The 22,236-nt window shown below is 41.0% G+C and overlaps 1 protein-coding gene across 3 annotated transcripts in view; it reads right to left on the bottom strand.

The window, feature by feature from the left end:
* iqsec3a (IQ motif and Sec7 domain ArfGEF 3a) overlaps positions 1-22,236 on the bottom strand; it is a 105,740-nt gene that overhangs the window by 69,937 nt on the left and 13,567 nt on the right. For all 3 annotated transcript variants that reach the window (XM_051391945.1, XM_051391944.1, XM_051391946.1), the window contains one exon: positions 15,191-15,271. In XM_051391945.1, coding sequence (XP_051247905.1) covers positions 15,191-15,271 — 81 coding nt within the window. Of the gene's footprint in view, positions 1-15,190; positions 15,272-22,236 lie in introns of those variants that run through there.

The following is a 22,236-nucleotide window of genomic DNA, read 5'->3' as shown; positions in this document are numbered from 1 at the left end:
ATGAAGGATTAGGGAAAAGTGTTGACAGTAGACACTGACATACTATCATTGCCAATGTCAGGCCTATTTACACATCCAAATGTACATGATTTAGAGTTGATTTTCATTCCTTGCTAATATAAGTCCAATATTTATTCTCCCTTTACCTCTGCTTTGGTCTCCTGAGGGAAACATCTGTCTCTTAAGCTGCTGAACTGTGTTCACTATCTAATTGCTAACTGTCTGTCTGCTGTTTGGTGCTGGGCAGCCGGTGTACAGTGGGTCAATCAGAGCTCAAACTGAGGCTGATGAGGTGAATTAAATCAGTAAGCTGTGGTTCAGTGCGACTCCCCTCCTACTGTCTCGGAGGCTGTCCTTGCCAACCTTAGCGTTCAACTGGTTGACGCGGGAGGGTCGTCAGCTGATGAAGAGCGCCTGCACACTTTTGCTATTAAAGCCGGCCCATGCGTTTTCTCACGCTCTCCCTTCTTACAGCTGGCTTCCACCCTGCATCGCTGTCTTTTGTTTTGTCTTATAATTTGTGTTAACCTTAGTTTAATAGATTTCTTTTGTTTTTAGTAACTCTGTTGTGCAGACTCCCTACTTGTTATAGTCCCCGAGCAAGTTTGTGACCAACCTATGAGTTTGAAAAGGTGCAAAAATGCTCTGTAGCTGAGGGGAACTGCAAGAGTCCAGTGATAATTCTCCATGGGTTCGTCACTGTAAACGATTTATTTTGGTAGTGGCTGCTGAAAGTAAATTTCCCAGGCGGTATAATAAAAATCATGTAGTTATTGAATACTCTTGCTTTCTTGCTATATTTATAGAAAACAAAACTGAATTACTATAAACTAAATTTACAATCCTTCATGAAACAGAAACAAATGATGAAACATAAATCTGATTAAAACTTTTATACTGGACCCTGCAGTATTGTGATGTGCTCTTAAAATAGTGCCAATAACAGAAATGGAAAACATCACTCCACTTCCTTACATTCACCTTCAGAAACCTTAAAAGCCTGCTGATGATCACTCACGCTTCTCTGTCAGTAAAGGAAGTGTGGATATAACAGCGTCAGGGCGGGAGCTGTCCCGTACATACAGAATGATCTGTTTGATCCATGTTTGAGGAAGAGATAACGGGACAAGACAGCACTTTTGGCATCTGATAAAACACATTGTAAGCTCTTCAGTGTATTACACCAGAGTGGGCCTTGACGCTCGTAAACACACACATACACAAACACAAACACAGACTCGGCATTGCACAGCCGGATACTTAATGCAGCCAAACACAGCAGGGGCTTAGGGCTTGTCAAACAATAATACAGAGGAACTCTGGGACACACATAACACAAATATCTGATAAATACACTACAAGTTGTTCACTGCATTATACCACACGACAGCCTCTACCTGCACTCCATAATACCAAATATGGGAAGACGATATTTCAACTTTACACACAATAGACAGGTTCCAAATCTAATTTAAAATATTTTGCAAGATAAAACCAAGTTTTGGAGGCTTGCATAATGTGACTGGACTTCAAGATTTCGTGTCTTCGTGTCATAAGGCGTTTCAGAGTTTGAGTTTCAGACCAGAGCTACGAGACAACACTGCCAGAAATCATGTGACTCGCAAACTTGCAACTGTGTGGGCAGATCTCCATAGAAAAGTGGCTGTTGTAAATTCAGCTCTGAAAGAACAGTCTGCAATACGAGTGCAAACGTGCATCTATAACAGTTTCAAAATAAATAAAGATTTGCCCTCTCAAAACTCTTCAACATATACGCACCAGGTTTTACAAAGCCATTAACAAAGCTTCAAACTTACAAACAAATATGCCGGGAGAACAGTGACAAATCTGAAACTTTGGAGAAAGGCTATGAAAAGAGTGCTGCAGTTGTGAAAGAAAAATAATATTTGCATACATTTAAAAAAATCTAACTTTAAAATGATGCAAGCCTTTAAAACCTTGCAAACCCTATTTTTTATTATACTTAAAGCTTTGAAACACTGACCTTTCAAAGCTTTTTTTTTCCCATAAAAGTTTTCAAATATACTTCTTGCTTTTGGCACAGGTCATTTTAAAGTGTATGAACAAAGCTCTAATGCTGTCAATTTTTCTAGAGAAGGCGGCCTCCAGATTATGTGCACAGGCTTACAGTGTGAAGTTATTTATTTCCCTTCCTACTACAGGGTTTATTTGTCACTTGCGCTTTGCGCTACAAAAGAAAGAAAATCGGGAAAGGAGGTTGTTTATCGTAACAAAGGCGCCGTGGCAGAAGAAGCATTGTCTAGCATCAGGCAGCACTATTCACTGTTTGGCACGTTCTCCATTATCTGTCACCGTTCTCAGACACACACATGCACACACTCATATACTCCAAATCAGTCTCCCCTCATCGGTGAAATTGCTTTCAAGGGAAAAAAAAGTTTCACTCTGTTCATTCTTTGACAAAAATAAAGTTAAGCCAGGAGGAGGCCAGCGTTGTGTTCCCATTGACTCTCCGCTAGAAAGTGGTGAGACGCTATCCCATCACCGGCCCGATAAGAGGAGGGGAAAATTCAATTACATCTCAGTGAAATGTGAAAGGTTTTTCTTCCAGAGTGAGAGCCAGCCCATGCCTGTGTGGACCTTCACGTTTAATCTTTTCTCTGACATTGGTCCTCTTTGGGGGTGATGTGGGCTGTTAGAGAGCGACCAGAGTGGTTCGGCAATGTCAAGGCAGGTCTATCTCAAAAGGGGCTTAGTGGGCTACTGTAGTAGCAGACTAATGGTGCGTTATATGGTTACCAAATGGGGTGAAAGGGTGGAATCAAAAAGAGAAGGACACCTGGTCTGCAGTAGTGGCGCAATAACAAGTCTAACTTCTCCAACAATGTCTTTTACATTAAAAGGTCAAAACTAAGTTCTGCGAGGAGAAGCTACATTAACTTTGAATGATCGTGACTCACCGACACTATTTTAAGTTACTTTTTCTACCTTTAAGTTCAAGGTTTCTTAAGCCGTCTTCATCTCGAGGGTTTCTTCATGTTTTCTGTTCAACATAAAAGTGGAAAATACTTTTTGGGACTGCCACCGCTGGTCTTTTTTAACAAGTAACTCATTTTGACCACCCATCACCTCTTCAAAAGAAGGCTAGGGCTGACAGGGAATGACTCACCATAAATAAAAAAAACACAACCCACAGTTGAAGTCATGGTAACGGCTGCACAGTGTGCACAAAAGCATGAACAGAGTACAAAATGATGCTCTCTGAAACACTTTACATTTATCAGCACTCAACCATCTGAAGGTGGGTCATTCATTTGAGCGAAAACACAAAAAGCTCATTTTCAGTGGATACGGCTTCCTCTCATCCTCTAATACTGACCGCACTGATGATTGAAACTCGTGGAAGATAGTATCTCGTTTACCAGATGGAGACATACATCATTAAATCTTCTTGTCTTTCTTCATTCTCTAATCTAAACCTCAAACACGCTCCTTCCTTTCTTCCTCCTCGCCATCCCCGTCTCTCATTACAGTGAGCGAGGCGACAGCAGAGGCAGGTCGCCTTGTCAGCACTTTTTCGCCCCCCCTCCCCCCCACACACACACCTCCTCCTCTCCACTCGTTTTCTTGTTGATCTACCGTCGTGTGCCTGTCGGTGAGCTGTCAGGACAAGGACTCTACCCGGTGATGTACGCTGAACCTGACAGTGACATCCACGCCTGGGACACCTAATGTCCCTTCACAGGGAACAGTAGGGAACAACCTGTACCCGTTAGATCGCTACCTGGTTCAGTGTGTGCGTGACTGGGAGGTTCGGCAGGTGTGCAGGATAAATGCAACACATTGTTCCATTTTTCTCTGAAACACCAGTGAGTCTCTCACTCTCCCATGCTCCTGCAGTTATTTATTTATATGCTGTATTTGCTTGTGAAGTGAATGAAGTTAAACACACAAGGCTCCGACAGCTGCACATTATGGCACCTCGCTGCGCAAAGCCAATTAACAATCATGGTTGTGTTTGTGTGCGATTTAGCCATCAATGATTTGGTATACCAGCTGGAAACCTGTAATCAACCATCTATATCTTTAAGTATGTAACCCCAGGGTTTTTATAACTATGTAGCTATAGCAGTTCTATTAGCTGACTCTGTCAGACTGGGAGCCCCCAGTCAATGCGGCCTAATACACTACTGAGGTGGCTAATGTTAGCTGCACAAGCTAACCAGCTAATGTCAGCTAACATTACAGTTAGCAGTTAGCTAATTTTAGCAAGAAGTCCATCAGGAAACTGCGTAAATCAGCTCAAGTGCTTTCCTGTGACCGTAAGGTTAGCAGCTAATGTTACTACCAATTGGCCCCTAACTCCTCCCGTTTCCTCAAGCCACGTGCTGTTTTATTTACAGGGACGTGCGCTCACACATTATTATTCAGAGGGATAACACTAACCCGGGAACCGAGGTAAAAAAAAAACACCAACTCAGCTTAGTGAAAAATCCATCCTCCATAGGGACTAGCTTTAAAGCTAGCTTAAAGGTTATCTAGTGTATCACTGCCTTTTTGCTATTGTTTGTGTTGGAAAAGAAGGGGGATATTGAGTGGGGCTAAGAGAACTTAACCAAGTGACTCACACATGATAAAGATGCAAATAATTTGTATTTAAAAGGACAGACAGAGCCTTACATTTCCAGGCTCTTAGTACCTCATGTGTTACCTGCTGTGCACTGCAGAATCAAGCAGATTGTTAATTCTTCCCTCCGTTTGAACCCACAGGAGATTTACAGCTCACACTCTCTACTACATCTAGAGCTGATGGGAGTGCAGCTGAGGGCACCAGATGCCTGCTTTTGGGGCATTTGGCTCTAGTTTTTTTTCTCCACAATGAGCCATGTAACACATTGGCACCGGCTCACATGATGTGGACTACGCGGGGCGAAAAGGATGCTCACTGGGCTCAAATGATATATCTGCAGTCATTGACTTCTTTATAGTTTGATAGGAAGAGCAAAGATGACTATGGCGGCGGGGGGGCAGACGATGAAAACACGGGCTGACGGCCAAAAGCAGGAAGGTCAGGACAAAATGTGCAGCCAGCATGTGGACAGACAGATGTCTCTGACTGCCAGAACTTCTGCTCCTCATCAGCACCCCCTGCTGTCCAGAGGGGAGTAATTTTGTCCATTTTTGGAGCTGCAGGCAATTTAGATAGAGGGACAGCTACACACAAAGAACAGGAACACAAGCAGACACTCATCCCTGGACATTATGCTGCTCTCACGCCCTCTCTTGCATACACAAACACTCACCTACACACAGGGGACATTTTATCGCAGCGCAGTCAGGCAGGGGTTGAGCTATTGACTGGCCTGCAGAATGGGACTATGGGTATTCTGGGACCCCTGAGATGATGGAGACTAATAAGATGGCAGACCATTAAAGACGTCCGCAGAAAGGAACAAAAGAGGGGAAAGGGAGAGCATTAATACTACCTACCGTGTGTGTGTGTGTGTGTGTGTGCTTGCAGGTAGGTGTGTGTGAGAGGGGAAAAAGTGAGATAGTGAGAAAGAGAAGGATGCTTACTGTAAGTCAATGAGACTATAAATCATACAGCCCTGCCACTGTACTCAAAATCTTTATTATCTGAAATCCTAGTAGCCAGAACACCGCATTCATCTGAGCTGTTGGCCAATCGAAAGATCTGTATTCAGGCTGAGAGCAAAGACAGATATAAAATAGGACTTCACCTCGTAATGATCACCTCATTTTTCTCTGAAAAATGGACAACATTGCGGACGAATGTATATTTATTGTGTTATTTCCTGCAGTGACTGTGCTTGAACAGAATGGTTATTATTGCATGATAAGCCTTCCTGCGGCATATTTCAATGGCAGTAGCTGTGCCCCCGGGGACAAGTGAATCGGTTCCTAGAAATGACTAAAACCATTGTTTAGCATGATGCAGTAAGGGATAAAAATGATCAGAAATCCCAAATACAGTCAGAAAAACTGCAGGCATTAGGCGTTTCATGGACCTTTTTTTTTTTTCCACTGCCTCCCTCTGCAGGAAATCAAAACCATTGTGCTGTATTTATGATCTTGTCATTACTTACTGCAGCATATTCCTGCTTATATCATGGCGGTAGCTGCGCCGCCAGGGACAAGTGAGTCAGATAAATGACCTAAAACATTGTTTAACATGGTGCAATGTCGGATATGAATGATCAGATATCCCAAACAGAGTCAGAAAAATTGCATGCATTAGGCATTCCATGCACTTTAAACATTTCCTGCATCTGTGAATGTAATACTTGGCTTTACTTAAGAATACGGTATGAACAGCAGCAATATTAGGCTACCAAGTTAATTATTACCTATTAACTATAATTATTAAAATCCCAAATAGAATGAAATATATTGGTACACCAGGAATTCACAAAATTGCACTTTGATTTTTGGTCAAAAACTGAAGCAAAAGAGATATCCGGACTGTAGTCCCTCATATAGATTCTAAATTTTCCAAATCTTTTTAAGTTTATTAACAAAGTCTGTTTATTATGGCATCATTAAGAGTTATTTTCTTGATTTGACAAAGCTCCTCAAGAACCAAAGAAGACATTAAACAGGCTGAGTAGCAGTCCTTGTGACAAGTAAACTGGCTTTGACATGTGAAATCATTGGACCCCCTTTAAATATATAAATAATGTATATTACTATCAACAGCTTTCACTCTGCTTTTAAAAGCAGGTTGTCTGCGTCAAAGAAGATCTAAGAACCAGGCCCTGACATTTATACAGAGACTGAAACTTAAAAGACTGCTGATACAGAGATGCAAGCATAGAAACATTTGAAAGCAGGCACACACACACACACACACACACACACACACACACACACACACAAGAGATGCTGCAGCAAAGTCATCAGAATGTTGTGCTTTTATTAAATCTCCTCTGTAATAAAACCCTCCGCTTGCTTCACAATGCTGAGATAAGCTGCAGAACGGAGAAGAAGAGGAGGAGAAGTTCTCAGATCTGAACATTTGACGCTCACCACTGTGCCACTGTTCTGCTAAAGCGGGAGATGGGCTGACGTGACGCTGTGCAGGAATGCGGCAGAGCGACGTGTCAAGTATAAAGCCGCGGTCCTCTTCATGTATAGCACGTCTAGTCTCATCAAGATCTACATGCATTAAAAAGAACAAAACAGTGAATGACGTCTATGATGATGCAACTGAGCACGAGCAGATCTGGTATCACTGTTCTGTGGTAAGTGTCTTGCATAAAGCAGGCCTTAGGGTGAGAATAAATTAGTCGGAGCATCACTTTAATTAGAAATTACTCCAAGCACTCGCACTCTTTAAAAGCTCCTTTCATTCATTCACAATGCTGCTGAGTGCTGATTTCAATTTTCGAGTGAATTTAGGCTACTCGAATCCCAGAGGATGTGTTTAAAGAGGAATAAGCTAGAACAAAAAAAAACAACAGCTGAATGGATGGACCCCTGAGGAGAATGACACCGACTGCTCCTCTGATTGGCTCCGAGACAACCCCTCTGAGCCAATAGGAAGACGACAACAGACAGACAGAGAAAGAAAACACACTGATGACACTGCCATTATGACAAAGACAAATTCGTACATGTGCACATACTGTACACTCAGACACGCCTAGCTCCTAACAGACAGTCTCTGGATGTTATGTATCTGCCTGCTGTGCCCTCAGTTCCCATGACAACAGAACAGCAAGCTGACAAGGTCACTTTCTCCAGCTGAGGCAGCACGATAGCACGACCACAGTGCACAACAGAGAGAGACAGGAGTGGAGGGAGATGAGGCCAAATATTAAATCACAGGGTGAAGAGGTGAGGGAACTTTGGGAACTGTGATCGAGGAATACCACACGTGTGAAATTTAATTTGTGGATGCACAAGTGAGACTAATGCTGGGTGGCTGCTGGTGTGAGGACAAAAGGCAGACGTGATCTCGCACTTTAACAAGTCCGGGCCTTACAGTGTGTGTGTGTGTGTGTGTGTGTGTGTGTGTGTGTGGCCCCACGGCATATCTCAAAGGCAAGGCCTGAATGACTAAAATAAAGCTCCAGGCGCACTTCCCCAAAATGCCCCCTGAATGTCCTCCAAGCAGAGCAGATCAATCACTCTATCAGTTCCTCAGTCTGTCTCAATGCATCATGGTCCCTGTAGTTCTGCCCGGCAACCAGAACCTCTATTTGTCTTGGTTGCTACCCAAAGTGACAAAGCATTTCCAGCTGTGTCCTTATTCATCCCATGTCACCTTACCATTTGGCAGACAGCATGATTCCACTAATTAGTGCAGTTTATTATTAATTCCAGTGATTAATTAGAGAAAAAGGTGTCTTGGCGAGACGACACAGCTGTCTACCCGTGCCACGACCAGAGGTGAATTAATTTCCTGCAGAAACACAGTCGTTCTCCCCACCACGATCTCTCAAGGTGTCATGCTTCATCTTCACCACTGGTGGCATTTATCGACATTTTATCCGCGTTTGTGACCAAGGACGTTTTTGAGGTGCAGATAAAAACGATGACACAAGCCTCCTAAATCTGGTCTGGCAATGACCCAAATGTGTTGTCCTTCTTTTTTTTATTTCTCTAAAGTCATATGCTTCACCAGATGTACTGCGTAATCCTTCCTTTTCTCTACTTTAGCATGCTTTATAGCCTATCATAAAAGATAAGGTTGTAAACTTTAATTACACTGGGGGTTCAAAAGTGGAGATCGCCTCTAATTTACTCTGATTAGGCAAGCCAAAATTTAGCTACAAATCTTGCTTTTAACGTTTGGATGAATGGTTTTACTGCCCAGCAACAAACCATTACCCCCAAAATAAACTCTTATTATCACGTATTCATTAAGATTAAAATTATTCTCTGTCAAATAAAAAAGTAAAAGAGTCTCATGAACTTGATAACTAATTTCCTCTCTGACAAGGTAAATCATTATGGCAGATTGTGTGAGCTAATTAGCATAGAATACCTCATTAAGGCATCGGTGTGCGTGTGTGCAAGTCATTTGTCAGGAGCACAGCAGGAAGACTAATTTAAAGGGGTTTTTAGATGGTGAGCAAGATGTCAGTCTTTCCATGCGCACCGTGAGTTGGTGGTTGGGAAAGCAGTCGGTTTGGCAGCTGAAACGCCGACAGGCTCGAGTATCATGCCAAAAATATGTGCTGTCACCTGCCAAAGGCTGACTGGTCAGTTTATATTTAACTCTGTGACCAAAAGAGGGAGTGTTTACTATCCTTATCAGTGCCATCATTATGTGTCCAAGGTGACTCATCCATGAAGGGAAACTGTTTTATTGAACTTGAAGTACTGTGGAAGTGTGTAAAAACAGTATATTGTGCTAAAAAGTTCCACTAAGCTAAGCTAAATTTAAACTTCAAGTATGAAGACTCAGCACAGTTGTTTTTATGCAAATTGTGATATACTGCAATACATATTGGGACTCACTTGAGACAGAAAAGTCTTTGATTAAAGACATTGTTCTGCATGACATTATTCTGTGTGGCTGGGAATGCTATTCCAGAGATGTGCTCCTATTTATAAGGTGTTGTTGTTTCCATATTTTTCACATTATTTGTTTCTTGCACCATGTAGATATCACTGTCTGCCCCCTACCTCAGTTCATTTACTGTATGCAAAGGACTCGGAATTGGTATAAACCTCCCTTGCCTTGCCTACAGAAGAAAGAAGAAGAGACTATGTAATGCTACATTTATCAAATGGCTTAAGCTATTCATTTCCCTTCCTGTACATTGTTCTTAACTTCTGCTGTTGTTCCCTTTCTTGCTTAAACGCCTGCTCACACTAAAAAGTGGTCTAGCGAATCTAATATTCAAAATACTTGATGGAGTGACTATACTCACAGGGCTGGTTGGTGAACTGTTGTAGTTGATGAGCTATAACCACCAACTTGCAAGCAGGTCGGGCCAGTGTGACTCAGTCACAAGAGCTCCCGTAGATTCTCTATTTTCTCTCTTTTGTTGTGTTTACTCTGCATTTTGTACACCATTGTTCTTTATTTTGCTCAATAAACAAGATTACTGTAGGGGGAAAATAAAGCTCTCCAAGCTCACAAGGTTGGTAATGGTCAGTTTGTCAGTTAGTTAAATAAATAAGATGAATGGTGCAGCACAGCTAATAATTTATAGATCCCTTTCAAGAGGGCTTGCTATTGGTAATTTTCTTTGGCCCTGCAAGTGAATCCACTAATTGTAGCAGTTCCATTAAAAAGGAACTGAAAATGGCACAAATTTTAGATGCTGGGATGACCGGGCCTTAACAGTGGCACAGGTTGAGCTGGGAGTTTACATCCAGAACTGCAAGTCTGAACCACCTGGACTGTGGCGGCTCTGCTATTGGATTAAATTCACTCTCTATGCTTGTTTTATCTTCAGACAGGATGAAATGTGGTCAGAAAAAGTAATTAACAAGGAAAAACACCATCTGGACCAAGACCAGACTTAAAACTTGCAAAAACGTATTTCTTGATATTGATTTGCATTTACCTCTATTTACCAATTGCATTGTCTCATTGTCTGTGTGGCTGGTGTATATTTAATAGGAGAAATCATATCTATCTTGAAATGTTACCATCACTTATATCTTATACAGTCCATATGGCAGTAATGTGCCCTTTGTCTGGGGCATTTCGGCTGTATTGTTTTCTATTAGAACTAGTATTGCACCAGTGACCTTGTAAATCTTAAGTGACAACTCTAACCAACCCTAGCCAACAATTTATTGGCTACTTTACTGGACAAGATAGCTGAGAAGGCAGCTGCACTCTTACTGATCTCCTTGTAGAAGCTACACCTCACACGGTTCAAACTGTTCACACATACTGTACACATCAGTTTTTGTTGATTTACAAAAATAAACTGTGTTTCTGAAGTACACAGACAACACTTGAGAAATTATTTGGATGTTCTCCCAAGCACCTGAGTAAACCTCATACAGTGGCATCAAACTGTGAATTAAATGTGTGCATTGGAAGTGTTATTAAGACCAAGGAGATACTGTTTCTTGCAATGTTTTCCTCGCGCTGCAATACAAATCAAGCCTTGAGTATACACAGTTTGTACTTGGAAACTCTGCCAGTCGAATTCAGAGATTCCATGAATGAGTTTGAATGAGTGCGCTTGTGTATGTGAATCTCACAGATTTAAATTTCAGCCATTGCACTTCTGTTCAGCCTGAAACCTGGAGAGTCTTTCTGTTGTTCCAAAAGAGGACGCCAATACACACAAAAACAAGCGATTTAAAAAGTAATCATTCTACCTGCGGCTTTTCCACCAGGCATCTTCCTGTGTGTCATTATTTATAGTTCTTCGGCTGTGCCTCCATGCTAGAATATTCTAATAATGCTTTCCTTCCATTTATTAGATTTCTGGGGCCTCATGTGTTGACCACAGCAGTTCTCAGTTTTGCTGCAAAGCAGAAAGTTAAACTTAAGGTCCCCTATGGAACTGTAAAAGTAACAACGAAACTCCTGAGTGCAATTTCAGCACACAGCAGCAGAAGATGGCTCACAATGCTAATTGAAAGGCTGCAGCCATCCTACACAATCAGCCCCTTCCATGAGTGATTATCTGACTTGGTGACCCTGAATACAAATCCCCTATAGTCTCTAAACCCTCTGGTGCCTCCTGAAAGCCTGGCAAGAGTGACCGGACTGTCAGGGTGAGTTTCCAGCCTCCGTAGGGTCCTCATTATATGTGACAGTGAAATCCTCCTCTTTTCAGTTCACTACTTCCTACTTTCTCTTCATTTAAATGATCCCACATACACCGTGTTATTACCTGCTTGTTTCCCGCTTCCTAACTGATCAGATAAATCCCCCCAGGTGCAGACAGATACAAACCAAGAGCAAATATGGCTTCAAATTAGCACAATGAGTTCTTGTCGAAGCGCACACCGGTGCCCTTTTCTGAGCTGACCCTGCTGACACCGAGGCTTGAATTACTCTCAGTAGAAGGAGCGGTGCAAATGAAATATCAATGATTGCACTTTGTCTGTCAGGTTCAGTGTGTGAAATAAGGCTTCATTACATCCTGAAGGGTAGGCAGCGCACAAAGAGGCAATGAGTTGTTCTTTTTATATGTTAATCAGGCCTTGTTTGGTGGCAAGTAGAACCCCTCAATCATGCGAGACAAGAGAATCCACTCACATTTATCTTTTAAAAGAGGCTTTTGTAGATTTTCGCAAGGTTTAAGTAATTTGTGCCCACTTGCAGCAGTTTGCTTTAAAAAGTGCAACTCCTTGTCAGAGTCAAAACCTACACAAATGAGAACACACAGACGTGATACACATATTTTTTTCTGATTCAGCGTGACTTACACTTTCCAAGGATGTCATTATCTCTGATTTCCATGCGAATAGAAAATAAGGCGCTCCATATAACTCCAGGCCTGAGAATCATCACATTTTTAAGTTTCCCTCAGTATCAAAGTAAGTCAGTGATAGTCTGAATATCTGTGGGTACACTGCAAATAGGGAACTGGTAATTGCTCATTCAGCATGCTTTTAATGGTGCCAATTTGCCAAAAAGTATAAATAAATGTAAGCTAAAAAAGAGGGCTCACTGAATCCATAGCAACATTCTTTTTGTGGCACTATCAATATGTTTATTGACATTATTAAGGCTCACAATAACCCATAAACTTGGCATTTATATTCATGGAACACTGACACTTGCCTCTCCCCAGATATTTGCCTTTTGAAAATAACAATATATGCCTGGCTAACACATGCGGTGACTCTGCTAAAGCCTGTAAATAAAGAGTGGAAAAAAACAAACAAGCAAAAATGCCTAGGGTTCGATAAAGGTGATGTAACCCACTCATCTCTTTTGGCCATTATTATGGATATCCCTGCTGATCTGGTGGCGTGCACAGTGTTGTGTGTTCTCCTGGAGTATATAAACTACTTAACGTACGCTGTGTGTACCGTAGTGACACACTGGCACACACACATGTACATCAACACACACACGGATAGACAGGGAGCTATGTTCTGATCACTGCCAAGCCAAAGCATGCAACATGATAAGAACTTTTTTTTTCACATGAACACAGATGCATTACATGTGTCAACAAGAAGGCTCACCAGTTTCCAGCATGGAAAAGACCCTACAGTACACACATCAATGCATTATGGTAGTTTTACATTGCATAAATTACACTTTTGTTACATGGTAATATTCATACATGACTCTTTCAAACTTAACGTGACCACAGTGGAGAGACAAGCCCGAATGAAGTGACCATGAATGATGATGGATGCAATGAGGTGTGGGTGCTATGTGGAGTTATGTCGCTGTGATGTGATGTGGTGATGCCACGTGAGTAAATGATCAACAAATCACTGACAACAATGCGGAAATACAGAAATCAACAACAACAGAATACAGCTTTCAAAAAGAGATAAGACGCAACAAGAACAAAAAAGAAAGACAAAACCACAAGCTGCTTTCTATCTCGGGGCCCCAGAGAGTCCTCCTATGAAGTGGTTTGCTTCAGCGATTGGCAGGGGGGGCTGTTTTGAGGAGTTGGAGGGGTTGACAAGTTAGCAAAGACCTTCTGTTGTGCACTTTGTTTGTACCTTTAACTAATGGTCCCCAAGCACAAAGCAATCACCAAACAGAACAGCACCAAAACGGCTTCTATCAAGCAAAGTTCAAGCTGCTGAACTCCGATCGATTCTTGTCCTTTTTTTTTTTTCTACCTTTCCAATTTCCCCTCCAGCTCTGATTTTATGAAAGTCAGTCCTGTTCAATTTTAACCACGGCCTCTGGAATCTCCACATGTATTTAATAAAGGCATGAAGTGACTTTTGTGATACCGTAAGAGACTTGGGTTTTGAGTCAGTCACCATCTGACAATTTATTATCTGAGTGGCTTTATGAAGCCCTTTTTTTTCTTCATTAAATTGCTGTTCATTAAAGTGGCAAACAAAGCCAATAATGAATTCCCTGCTCCCCTCCCACCCCCCACATTTCTTTGTCCTTTAGTGTCTCCATGTGGCTGATTTAATACAACACAGGCCTTCCGAAATGTTTAAAGTGCGCTTTCTGCCACTTATTTACTGCGGGGGCCGTGATTTGCCATCAATACACGTTTGCTTATCTGCTATTTTCTGCATAGCTCAGACAATGCAGCACAACAATCCTGTAAAATGTGCGGTCCACACAAAAAACAAACCATTTTGGGGCGGATGGCTTAATTGCTACTGATGCGCCTTGGCCAGATGAATGCTGTAATTTTCAGTGAAACTCCGGTGGTGGAGTGCACTTGGGTAAATAAAAGCAGGCGGTAGACACAACATTTTGTGCTGTCAGTCCTGCTTGAAAGAGGCGAGATAATAAAGGCATTTATTATTTATTTTTGTTCCTGCTTATGTAATCCTATAGACTGCCTATTCAACGCTACATATCAATTAGTATACTCCCTCAAAGCCACCATACAAAGGTACAGTTACAGCAGCTTATTATTACTTGTTCTATTTTTCATATTTCCCAGGGCAGTGGGTGCACATTGCCACATCCAAGTAACATCAGAGCTTTTAAAATGGCAGATTGTTATTAAAATAAAAGAGTTGGAGTTCATATATAAGTATTTGTACACAGTTAGATTTTCGACAGCATCAGCTCTATCACTATCATGTGCCAATCTGACATTAAAAGATAACAGTATTATCATCCTGCTTTGCTTGCTAAACTCAATGTTATATTTTCCCAATTATTCAAAGCTCCACCAAGGACTTGACCATTGTCCAGGAAATGGGATTTTGATGTGATTGATTTGGATATTACTACTGTGTTCCAGTGGATTTATCTCAATAGACAGACAAACAACACAACAACAAAGACCCAAAACCCAAGCTGATGTATCCAGAAGTCTCCCTCCTATTGGCTCTTTGTTAACACAGAGGGGAGGAAATTCAGATTGAAGAAAGGAAGAAACTGAAGCATTTGCAACCACTTCAACTTAGATAACACTGCTGGGGTAGTTGTGTTGCCTACAGTAGCTACTGCAGCACCGCTACTAACAGGATGCATGGTAAGTGGCTGCAATTAAAATTTACAGAAAATAAAAATGTAATTGTTCAAAGTAAATAAATAAGTTTAAAAAAATATATTTGTGCAGATGTTACAAGGATGCAGTTGTCTTACCTGGGGACACAGGCGGTAGAAGTCTCCCCCTCAGGGGCCTCCGGGGCGGGGCAGCAGAACTGGTGAAGCACTGTTTGGTTCCTTTGAGCAGAAGAGTAGAAACAGAAAAACTGAATAAATATAAATGATCAAAAGGATGTCATTATATACTTCATTGTAAAAGTTTATTTTCAATACCATTCCTTGGAATTGACCATTTGCTAAACCCCTTTCCCTGAACAGCGAACAAAAGAAAAAAATTATTCAAAAAGATTTGTTCATTTAATTTTGCCCATCACTAGTCCACATGTTGAAGCGGTGTGCATGGAGCTGAACAGAGATACCATAAAGGGATTGGATGGTCCTATCTTTTTCTTCTACCATCTCTAATACCAAAAACAACAAGAGAAGAAGTATAAGAAATTGATCTGCTGTGTCCTAACACAGCATTCCACACTATATTATTACAGGTTACGTAAAAAATAAATAAAATAAAACTTGTTCATGGTAGCACATCTGTTGTTTAGTAATTACCCAGTGGGAAGTCCTGCTCCTATATTTTAGCACATTAGCAGCTCTGTCCTGCTCTTTATTTGATTAAACATAACTAATCACTTTTATTCATAAACCTGTGACTGTAAACGTCATGACAATTCTGCACATCATTATTTACATTGTTCTATTTTGTAGGCTTAACCTAACTATACCCATATTTTTAGTTCCGTTAACTACAATGCCAACCCTTACCTTAACTATATAATCGCTGCCATGCCCAGAAATTGCAGAAAAATGACGGCATTAGACATAAAAACTAGAAAACTATCCAACATTGGCATTACTGTGTGCTGATTCAATTATAGAATCACCAGACAAGAATTTAAACACTATCTTGATATTCCTGCATCAAAACCTAGAATAAGTATCTCTTAACTGACATAACCTAGATACAGATACAACAGAAATGTGTACAGTTGATTTTGTTTATTTGCAGCTAACCTACAGGATGAAACACCCTGCCATTCCTCATTCCTCCCTTCTGTCACCTGACCTGTCTCCTCCGTACACACCTGCTTCCCATTCATCATCAGCCCCAGAATATAGTCCACAGTCAGCATCCACCCTTTTGCCATTAGGCCTTGATTGTCCACTAGGTCTCATAACTGTAGATTTTCCAGCCTTTCCCCTGTTGTGCCTGCCTGCCTGCTGTTTGACTCCCTCTTGCCTTAGGCCTTCTGGTTTTGTCAGCCTTCTTGTGCGATCTGCAGACACAATCATCATTTTTTCTGATTACTGACCAAGTAAAGAGTGTTTCCACCCTTACAACCGTAGCCTGCAACGTCTGCTTCTTTTGAGTCCAACTTTTTAGAGCAACTCTGTCTAGCCCTTACACCACCTCGCTCAACCCAGACACAATGTTGCTGCAGAGGTTATTTACAGGGAGACTTTCAGGATTACCCTAGCATAAAATCTCTGGCCCAATGTCAGTGAGGTTGGCAATCAGAAGACAATGGCCTGGATTTGAGCCACTGACAGCTTTGTTGCCCGGTTTACAGCAGTCTCACTAACACTAGACCTTGATACAACCAGATGTCTTTTACATTCTCAAGTACTCACAGCTGCCACTGATGATTGCCAGGTTCTGTCAGCACCAACACCTCAAGGCTTTAAAAAAGTCAGGATACAAGATGGATTTAATTATTTTCTTTTTTTTTTACTGACATGTCAATACTAATATCTTAAGACTGTACTGACTCTGCTAACCTGTGTGCTGATTTCCAAAAGCAGGACTGGAGCCTCCGCAGAGTAAAAGTCTTCTTCTTTTTACCCTTTGGTAATATTTTTGTGAATCCTGACCACAAACAGAGCAGAACAGGCAGTTTGTGCAGTTAAAGGTCCAGTGTGGAACATTTAAGAGGCTCTATTGGCAGAAAAGTGGCAGTTGTTTTTTCATTCTTACTATACATCAGTGTATAATCACCTAAGAATAAGAGTAATTGTATTTTTAAACTTAGAATGAGCTGTTTTTATATACAGATGCTGCAGGTCACCTTCCATGGGGGTCGCTATGTTTCTACAGTAGCCCAGAATGAACAAATCAATCAATCTAGACGCCACTAAATCCTACACAGTGGACCTTTAAAAGAGTTCAAAGAACCCAACTTGGAACACAAAACATCAAAGGAAAGAAAGCTCTACAGGTGAATTTTAACTAGATAATATCAATGTGAAGTGCAACGTGTTTATAGACTTAAAAGAAGAGTGTGAGCAGTGTCTCAAAGTCTGGGAATTTTAAAAATAAATAAATAAATGAAAGCTGCAGATGAAGTCAAAGGCCACATTTATGTGCTTTGCTTTTGATGTATGTTTTTTTTTCTGCGTTCAGTTGATCTGAAAATTATATAAAGAGAGAGATATAGAGAGAATGTAAGTTTGAGTGTTTCATCACCATGGAGATAGACAGAAAGATACACGTTTCACTGTTTCAGAACCACAGAGAGAGAGACAGACAGACAGCGAATGTGTCAGCACCATGGACAGAGACAGAGGAAGAGACAAGGTTGAACTTGAAGCTCGAATCTGAAAGAGAGGTTCTCAAAAAAACAAGGCTGCCATACAAAGTAAAACTTAGTTCCAGTTTTTATAAAGCAGTGCAGGGCTGCAACTAATCATTATTTTCATTGTTAATTAAGCTACCTATTATTTTCTGGATTCACTGATCAAACTGTGATCAAACATGTCCTCACATTTCGGCAGAATAAAAATAAGAATAATTTGCAGGATAGTGAACACAGAAATTTTTTACAATTTTTTTTAAGATATTCCCCTATTTTACTGGAACGTACTCTGGATACAGTCCCAAGTGAAGACTGATACTGAAATATAGCATGGAAAGAGCAAGGACATCAAAATTTAATGTGAGAAAGAATTGAGTGCATTTACTTTCTCCATCAGTACGTCTTCTCCTTCAACCTGAATCCTCACATTCTTCACATTCCTGACTTTCGGGCTTCATCCGTCTCATCCTTCGGGATCGACCCTTCCCCCCACTCTCTTCCTCTCCTTCTGTCCCCTTTAAAACTGATTTTCCATTACTCTCTACGACTCCCCATCCCCCCCATTCTGGGTCCTAGAGGCACGGTGTGTTATGCAAGAGAGGAATTTGCACAATTACCCTTGCTGTCAGAAGATGTAGCCAGTAAAAAAAGAGCAGCTGCTTTCCATATGTCCTATCCCTGGACACGAAACACAGAGAAGGATGGAGAGGAGAGAGGTGAGACATAAAGATGTGAAACCAAGGCCACTATTCTGAGCAGCAACCACTCTTCCATCCCTTATCACCTCTCTGTTGCCTTTTTATCTTCTGCCCTGTAGTCAATCTTCCTTCCCCCAATCTCTTCCCCCCCTCCTGTCTGTCCCCTGGGAGAGGACAGAGAAAACAAGGAGACCTGTATGTCTTCTTATATACCTCCTTCAAGTGCGTGACTGCTGCTTCACCTCAACAGCACTTCAATCTGTTCAGTCTAACCACCCTGCTCTCCGTGCTGTGAGGTTCAATAGTTTATCACACAATACACAAGGTAAAAAAAAAAAGAATTATTTCTTTAGGCTAGCCAATAAGAAGCAGAGAGAAAGACCTTAAAAAAAGGAAGGTTGGGGGGGTATTTGACAGCAACAATAGCAGACAGTACAGGGAGGGTATGACAGCAAATTAATTCCCATTGTTAATGCCTCGTCTAATTGTGTTTGCCTTAACGACCATGACACCGCTGTGGCCATTTTTAATAGGTCGAGAACACAGTCGGTCTCTGAGGGGACACAGATTAGTGCGAGCGTTGAAAACAGCAGAGCCACTTGTTCGCACAGATAAAGCGTGTATATTCTGCAGGACGAGGTTTAAAAACATCTAGGTTAACAGACATTGTGATTTTGTAAGATTTACAGCAAACTGACATGAGTAAAATAAGTAATTCTTCAGTTCTCTGATAATAGAATATGTTTTGGCTCTTTTGGCTAGAATTTACTTTTTTTATAGAGTCACACAATCAGTTTGAGTATCTTTAAATAGTTGGACATAAGTACACTTATACTCACATTCTTGCCAAGAAAGTGGCATCGATCTTCTCACCTCACTTCCAGCAAGTAAGCAACTTATTCCCCAAAATGTCATGGTAGTTCTTTAATTGGAGTTATATGATTAACATTTGAACAGTATTTCTACTAGTTCTTGTGAATATTACACTTTTTATGTAACCAAAAAATAATCAATATTGTGATCTTTTAACCCAGAAAATATAAGAATAAGAGATGCATAAGTAAACTCCTTTTTGGTTATTCTATATCAGTGATATAACATTTACTGTGATCGTCAATGTGCTGTTCCTGTGCTGATTTTAATCTTAAAAACAACTTTTTATGATTAAAAAATAAGCACAAAAATGCTGCCAACTTACTTTACACCTATTACATCCTCCATTTTGAGAGGATCCTAACACTAGTTCGCCATCATCTTCCTGATCTGACTTTGGAACGGCCTCTGATTTTGAGTGCTGAACAAAATACGTATGAATAAAGACCCCATAATCTCAGACACTCAAAACTTGCTGAGTCGTCCTTTACTTGAAACCAGCATGGGGGAAAAAAGCACAGCTCATTTGAATTTAATCAATGGCTATTATTGGCGAGCAGGGTGTGTATCGGGGTTAGTTGCCTCTCATGATGATCCAAAGACACAGCCATAGCTGACATATACCCACACTCAGCCAAACTGTCATAAATAAAATAGCATGGTCCCATTTGAGTCACTGATTTCACCATATTTTTGAAAATCACATGGACTCTTTTTATCTTTTAGCACCTTTCGTTTTGATTCATCTTAACCATCTGTCTTTTTCTGCTTTGATCTCTGGCTTCTCACAATTTTCTCTCCATTATTTTTGCCATCTCTCTCCGCTAAGTTTTATTATCAGCTCCATCTTTCCACTCAAAAACAGCTCGCAAGCACTTTATAACAATTTTGCTTTATGAGGGGACCTTTTAAAAAGGCACCTCTGTGCTGCAGAGATAGCACACACCCGACCTGAAACTGCACAAAAGTCATACATCGTGAATCTGTTCCTGCTGATGATATGATATGAGAAGACTAGGAGCTATGATTTCCTTGATTAATCTCATTCCTTTCCACAAATTCCCATTGTGACGTCAATCCACCCGTTCTCATGTTCAGGATTACAAACATTTCTCCTACATCCACATGAACGTCTCCTCCGTTGCATTTCAATTAGACGCCAAACCCTTGCCTCCAGTTTCAAACGCACTTCCCTCGAACAGTACACACTGTTTGATCAATGCAGGCGCCGAAGATTAAACTGAACTCGCATGACCTGCTTTCTGATCTTCCACACCACTGACTCAGCTCCCCTCGTGGCCTAAACTCGCTAATACCACCTATAAAAAATCTATAAGCTTTTATAAGCTCTTCCACACACTGGGTCTGTTTGAGGAAGAGTGTAATCTGAGCACCATGGTTTCATTGTATTTTGTTTTAACTTCTCGTGTCTAATGTGTTTGTCGATGCGCTCCTCCTTGTGTTGAATTCAGCCTTACTGTGTCAATAGCTCTCCGGCTGATTCAACTCGGCTCAAGGCGGAAAAAGATCTGTGCACACTGAAGTGATACAATTTGAAGCATGGGGCAGACAGAGGGGGGGCGGGGGGATCAAAGCTCACAATAATTGATGTATTAGTTTTCACAGACCATTTCCTTTGCAGTCAGGGAAAGAAAAAAAACAGCTGTGAACATTTTCGCTCATTGAAACAACATATTATGCAATATCAGAAGCTGCCCCTGAAGGCCAAACATGGTAAATACAAACCTAACTGACTTTGGAGGAAGTAAACATACTAACAAGCGTATGGCTGCTTGTTAATACGTTCTTTTTTTTAAGTAAGCGTCATGACTGCTTACTTAAAAAAAAGAGAGATTTTTGTGCTTGCTGCCATTATTTTATTTCCATGTTTGTTTTGATGCAGCATTTTGGAATAAATGAATTGTAGAGTCAAGGTCGAAGTGAGATCAAGAGTAGACTTTGGGAAAGTAAAGAGAAACATGTACATATAGCAATAGTAAGGTGGGTAAAAAACTATAAATCCCCAACAAAATGACCTTCTATTGAAATAGGTTGAAAACCAAGTAACTCTGACAGTCATGCATACTTATTTCACATCTAGAAAAAGGTTTTAAAAAAAAAGAATAAATATAGAATGTTAAAAGCATCAGCATAGAAATCATCACAGTCCTTGAGATCAATTTAGGTCGGCTGATATATCATATGCATTCCACGCGTCAACCCATCTCATGGCAGTATTACTAGAGCGCTTTGATCAAGTTAAATAAAAAAAGACACTCAAAATGTTTTTGTAATACTTCACTTCCATTTGGTAAATTGGCAGTCGCTGTAAGTGCCAGTTTATTACTATGTTTTACAGGCTGTAAGTGTGTAAGGCTTTTGGAGAGAAACAAATTCAGCAGCCATACCCAGAGCTTTGTGGTGGCTTGTGCATATCTCCATGTGGTTAAAACGATGTATTAAACATGATTGTGCAGTGGATTATTAACCGAAACATATCCTTGAACTAAATTAGACGCCTCTTGTGTAAGTACTGCACGGCGCACACACACACACACACACACACACACAGAGATACACACCTCAGATTTCGGTCCTGAAAGCCTACCATATCAATTCCTTCACACACACACACACGCATAGTGAATTAAAAAAAAGCCTCCTTGAAAGGTTTACGTCAGCACGGGCCATCCCAAGCGGCTTAGCTCGCCTTCTGCAAGCGAAACTGAGAGAACTGGTGATGGACGAGAGAGAGCGAGAGCACTTTTCCCGAGAGAAAGCAAACAAAGGAGGAGAAAAAAAACATTTTGTCCTTGTATTCGATCCCTTAAAAAAGAAGAAGAAAAAAAACCTCCTGACAGTGCCAGTGCCAGGAAAGCTGCAACATTTGAGCTTTATTCACACTTTCTCCGTCTCATTGTGGCCTACTTGATTCCACTGC

The sequence above is a fragment of the Dicentrarchus labrax genome, unplaced genomic scaffold (genome assembly GCF_905237075.1).
Source record: "Dicentrarchus labrax unplaced genomic scaffold, dlabrax2021, whole genome shotgun sequence".
NCBI classification, from domain to species: Eukaryota; Metazoa; Chordata; class Actinopteri; family Moronidae; genus Dicentrarchus; species Dicentrarchus labrax.
The sequence above is the reverse complement of the archived record's forward strand: the minus strand, read 5'-3'. Positions and strand labels throughout refer to the sequence as shown.